Below are 5,305 nucleotides of genomic sequence, written 5' to 3'. Positions count from 1 at the left end.
AACATAATTTAAATTTTAAACACAAGTCAAAATACTTAATTTAAACACCTTATTTTTTTTCCTAAAGAACATAGTTGAGAAATGAAAACTAAATGGAAGTTACCATACATGAGATCACTTCATCCTACGGGGTCGTCTGGTTTGAAGACAAGTTATGCTGAGATTAGTTATGTTGGAATTAGTTATACTGGGATTAGTTCTGCTAAATTAGTTATCCTGCAATCAGTTATCGTGAAATTAGTTATCCTAGTATTATTTTTTATTAATTGTTTGGTATATTGTATTAATTATGGTACTGTCAATTTTACTTTTACTGCTTTATCCTGGATAACTTATCCAGTAATTATTATTCTACCCTCTGGCAGGTATAAGGTATCCCGATACTATTTTTAATCGTGAGATAACTTATTTCATGATTAGTAACCAAATAAGGGATAAGACGACACTAAATTTTTATCTCAGTATTATGTTTGTTTATCCATCATACCAAACGATCCACAAGGGTTGAGTCTGGAGACTATAAATTCACAAGAAATAATTTTCTTTTAAATGAATCATACATTATGTGAATTTAACTTAGTCAGACCAATAACAACAACAACAACAACAAAGCAGTGTGGTCCTACAAGTAGGGTCTGGGGAGGGTAGGATGTACCTAGCCTTACTCCTACCTTGTAAGGGCAGAAACAGTATTTCCGATAGACCCTCCGCTAAAGAAGGTGAGAGAAGCCGTGGTAGCAAGTAATATCAAAACTAGTCCGACCAATAAATTGATTATTATTTCAAAATTAAAGAAAAGAGGTGGTTCCCTCTTCCCAAGTTCTGAAATATCTTTCCTTTCTTATGTTCTATTTCTGGCCGGCAGCATATATATTTTTCAGCTGTTACAGTTAAAATTGTCCATTTTCTTGTTTAACTGTTAACACAAGGAAATATGATGCTTCAGACATACACTTCCATGGAGATTGGACAAGGAGCAACTCCAACCTATGAAACTCTTCGCAACCCACTTCAAGCTCAACCCATTTCTTCACAATGTAAGCCTCAAAACCTTAATTCTCATTTCAATTCTAGGGTTTTTCTAGGGTTTAACTTACACACCACCAAACACCCTTTTGCCCAAAGACAAATCTGTAAATCTCAACCTACATCCGAAATTAACCATCCTTTACACAGAAATGTAAAGATTTTGCAACCGCAGAATCAAAAACCTCAAAAAGATAGGGGTTTTGTAGGGTTTAAGCTTCAGTGTCATTCAAAGGCTGAAGCTTTACCTTCAAGAACGGTTATTAATGGTAAAAGAAAGGGGTATGGAGGTATTTTACCTTCAATTTTGCGTTCTTTAAGAACAGAAAGTGATGTTGAGAAAACCCTTGATTTGTATTATGGGAAGCTTAGTCCTAAAGAGCAGACTGTGATTCTCAAAGAACAGAGTAATTGGGAGAAAGCTCTTAGGGTATTTGCGTGGATGAAATCGCAGAAAGATTATGTTCCGAATGTAATTCACTATAATGTCATACTTAGGGCACTAGGTAGAGCTAAGAAATGGGATGAGTTGAGACTTTGTTGGATTGAAATGGCAAAGAATAGTGTTTTTCCGACCAATAATACCTATGCTATGCTTGTTGATGTGTACGGGAAAGCAGGGTTGGTAAAGGAGGCTCTTTTATGGATTAAACATATGAAATTGAGGGGAATTTTCCCAGATGAGGTTACAATGAATACAGTTGTTAAGGTTTTGAAGGATGCAGGAGAATATGATAGAGCAGATAGGTTCTATAAGGATTGGTGTATTGGAAAGATTGAATTGGACGATCTTGAGTTGGATTCTATGGACGACTCTGAACCTTTCAGTTTGAAGCAGTTTTTGTTGACCGAGCTTTTCAGGACTGGAGGGAGGAATCCTTCTAGATTTTTAAGTCTTTCAGAAGTTGAGAACACTTGTAAGAAACCTCGAATGACCGCCACCTACAATACTCTGATTGATTTGTATGGGAAGGCTGGTCGGTTGAAGGACGCTGCAAATGTATTCAATGAGATGTTGAAATCAGGGGTGGCGTTGGATGCCATTACCTTCAATACTATGATCTTTATTTGTGGAAGTCATGGTCACTTGGAAGAGGCGGAAGCTTTGCTGAACAAGATGGAGGAAAGAGGGATATCTCCTGACACGAAAACATACAACATCTTCCTGTCTCTTTATGCTAATGCGGGTAAGATTGATCGGGCTATTGAGTGGTACAGAAAGATAAGGGGGGCAGGACTCTTCCCTGATGCTGTGACTTGTAGAGCAATACTTCAAATATTGTGCAAACAAAATATGATCCAGGAGGTTGAAGGTGTGATTAGTGAAATTGAAAGTTTAGGTATGTATATAGATGAACACTCTCTTCCTGTTATTATGAGAATGTACATCAATGAAGGGTTGATTGACCGTGCGAAGGTGCTTTTCGACAAGTGCCAACTGAATGGCGGGTTCTCGTCACCAGCTTATGCTGCCATCATTGATGCATATGCCGATAAGGGACTCTGGACTGAAGCAGAGGATGTGTTCTTTGGTAGGAGAGACAAGAAGTTTATTCCAAAAAAAGAAGTTGTAGAGTATAATGTCATGATCAAAGCATATGGCATCGCAAAGCTGTATGATAAAGCTTTCTCACTCTTCAAAGGAATGAAAAGCCAAGGGGCATGGCCTGACGAATGCACTTATAACTCTCTAATCCAGATGTTCTCTGGGGGTGATTTGGTTGACCAAGCCAGAGAGCTCTTAGCCGAAATGCAAGGATTGAGATTTAAACCTTCATGTTCTACCTTCTCTGCACTAATTGCTAGTTATGTGCGCATGAATAGGATTTCTGATGCTGTTGACGTCTTCGATGAAATGTCGAAAGCAGGTGTAAAACCAAATGAGGTTGTTTATGGAACTTTAATTGATGGGGTTGCTGAAGCTGGTAAATTTGAAGAAGCTATGCGTTATTTCCATGTCATGAAAGACTCTGGCCTTCAAGCTAATCAAATAATATTGACTTCAATGATTAAGGCTTATGGTAAGCTCGGGTCAGTAGAGGGAGCGAAAACACTTTATGAGCAGATAAAAAACTTGCAGGGAGGTCCCGATATCATTGCATCCAACAGTATGCTCAATCTGTATGCGGACTTTGGAATGGTGTCTGAAGCAAAGTTGATATTTAATTATTTGAGGGAGAGAGGCCAGGCCGATGGTGTTACTTTTGCAACTTTGATTTATGCATACAAGAACATGGGTATGCTTGATGAAGCCATTGAGATAGCAGAGGACATGAAGCAGTCTGGACTTTTAAGAGATTGTGTGACATTCAATAAGGTAATGGCATGCTATGCCACAAATGGGCAGCTTGTTGAATGTGCCGAACTGCTGCATGAAATGATTAACAGGAAACTTCTGCCAGATGGGGGTACATTTAAAGTGTTATTCACAATATTGAAAAAGGGAGGTTTCTCAGCAGAGGCAGTTAGACAGCTTGAGTTGTCTTACCGAGAAGGTAAACCTTACGCCAGACAAGCTGTGATAATCGCTGTTTTCTCTGCAGTGGGCTTGCACGCACTTGCAATTGAATCCTGCAACGTCATCACACAACCAGGATTGGAGCTTCATCCCTTTGCTTACAATGTTGCGATTTATGCATATGGAGCTTCAGAGCAGATTGATAAAGCACTAAAAATATTCATGAGAATGCAAGATGAAGGACTGGAACCAGATATTGTCACATTTGTTAATCTTGTAGGTTGCTATGGGAAAGCTGGCATGGTTGAAGGTATAAAGCGGATATATGGCCAGTTAAAATATGGACTCATTGAGCCCAATGAATCATTATATGAGGCAATCATAGATGCCTATGGAAATGCAGGTAGGTTTGACCTTGCTGATTTGGTTAGTCAGGAAATGAAGCTTAATTTAGATGTGAAGCAGCTTACAGACTCTGAACCTGAAGATGGTGTGGCTGAAGATTCTCAAGGTGGTGAAGGTGAAGACTCTGAAGGTTGATCAAACCATCAAAGCTAAGCAGGACATCATGCTCGGTAGCATTCACGACTTAACTTATGTTATTTGAGTTGACTAGCTTCTGTTGGTCAACTCTGTACATAGGAAATGTCCAAGTATATTTTCTCCGAAAACATGGCAGGCGAGTACCAATTGACAGCTATCGCAATACAGAGGACTTGCCTCTCTTGGTTCGTTGAGCTGTAAATTATGACCAAGTAGAAAAGGGAGGACAAAGGCTCTTTGGGGAAAGTTAGGTTTGTGCTAGATAAGATCCATGTCTTTCGGATCATGTATAGGTGCCCAAAAGAATCTCTAGGAATTTGTATGTGGAACGAGGGTGCTTTGATGGGGAGGTCTTCTTCCCTTCCCGAACTAACAGTAAACAACGGGCACAGTTTGCTTCATCAAACTACTAAGAAGTTTGCAGCACTTCTAAGCACATTGCAGTTTTTTCTTCCTGCAATCCTCCGGGATCAGACAGGTTACGCGGTGTAGCCCTCCAAGAAGTTGGCAGCAGTTTTTAACATGTATTTCTCTTGCTATTTAAGGTTGTGCTCATAAGAGCTTGGATTTTGTTATAGTGATAAAAGAGGTAATGGTGATGTATCCAATCAGGCCACTAGCTTTTGAATTTATGGTAAGGGAGTAATAGTTCTGTTTTATAATCCTCAGAAAGAGGGAGTATTTCCTCTTTGTTATATTGAAATGGCAGAGTTAAATGAAAAATGAACACCAAAATCCAGCTCTTCCCTGGCATCTCATTTACTCCTTTTTCTTGTATCTGATTCTGCCCTCAATTCACAAGGACATGAGCCCACTGGCCAACTGCTCGTTACACGTTTGTTAGAAGAAAATAACTCAAACTTTGAAGTTTTAATTGCATTATTTTCTTTGCAAAATACTCTGAGCTGTAGGTTTTGTGTTGCTACTACCAACCTCCAAATTGGTTGTCCAAAAAGATGCATCCACTTTTGGATTCTGCACCTAGAATCAAAATCCATTTTTGGATTCTTAAACTCATCAACTAACCAACATTTAGCACACAAATCCACTTATTAAGCACTTTCAACAACCACATTCCCACAAAAGCCACCAGTTACAACTCAAACCTATAAATTAATTGCCTAGAGGAGCAACCTATAAATTAATTGCCTAGAGGAGCAGCACATCTCCAAATGTATAGCCTGTTTGGTCAAACTGCAAAAATCAGTTTATTTTGAAAATGGATTTTTCTCAAAAGTACTTTTGATGAGAAACAGTTTGTTTTTGACTAATTAATCT

The 5,305-nt window shown here is 38.8% G+C and overlaps 1 protein-coding gene across 1 annotated transcript; it reads left to right on the top strand.

The window, feature by feature from the left end:
- Positions 1-788: 788 nt before the first annotated feature.
- Positions 789-4,762, top strand: LOC107812191 (pentatricopeptide repeat-containing protein At1g73710-like). The gene has a single exon (XM_016637227.2). The coding sequence runs from the start codon at positions 935-937 to the stop codon at positions 4,022-4,024; it is 3,090 nt and encodes a 1,029-aa protein (XP_016492713.2). The 5' UTR covers positions 789-934; the 3' UTR covers positions 4,025-4,762.
- Positions 4,763-5,305: the final 543 nt, after the last annotated feature.

The sequence above is a fragment of the Nicotiana tabacum genome, chromosome 10 (genome assembly GCF_000715075.1).
Source record: "Nicotiana tabacum cultivar K326 chromosome 10, ASM71507v2, whole genome shotgun sequence".
Classification (NCBI taxonomy): domain Eukaryota; kingdom Viridiplantae; phylum Streptophyta; class Magnoliopsida; order Solanales; family Solanaceae; genus Nicotiana; species Nicotiana tabacum.
The sequence above is the reverse complement of the archived record's forward strand: the minus strand, read 5'-3'. Positions and strand labels throughout refer to the sequence as shown.

What these genes read in the sequence shown, in the direction of transcription:
- LOC107812191 (XM_016637227.2), top strand. Translation starts at nt 935, where the DNA reads ATGATGCTTCAGACATACACTTCCATGGAGATTGGACAAGGAGCAACT.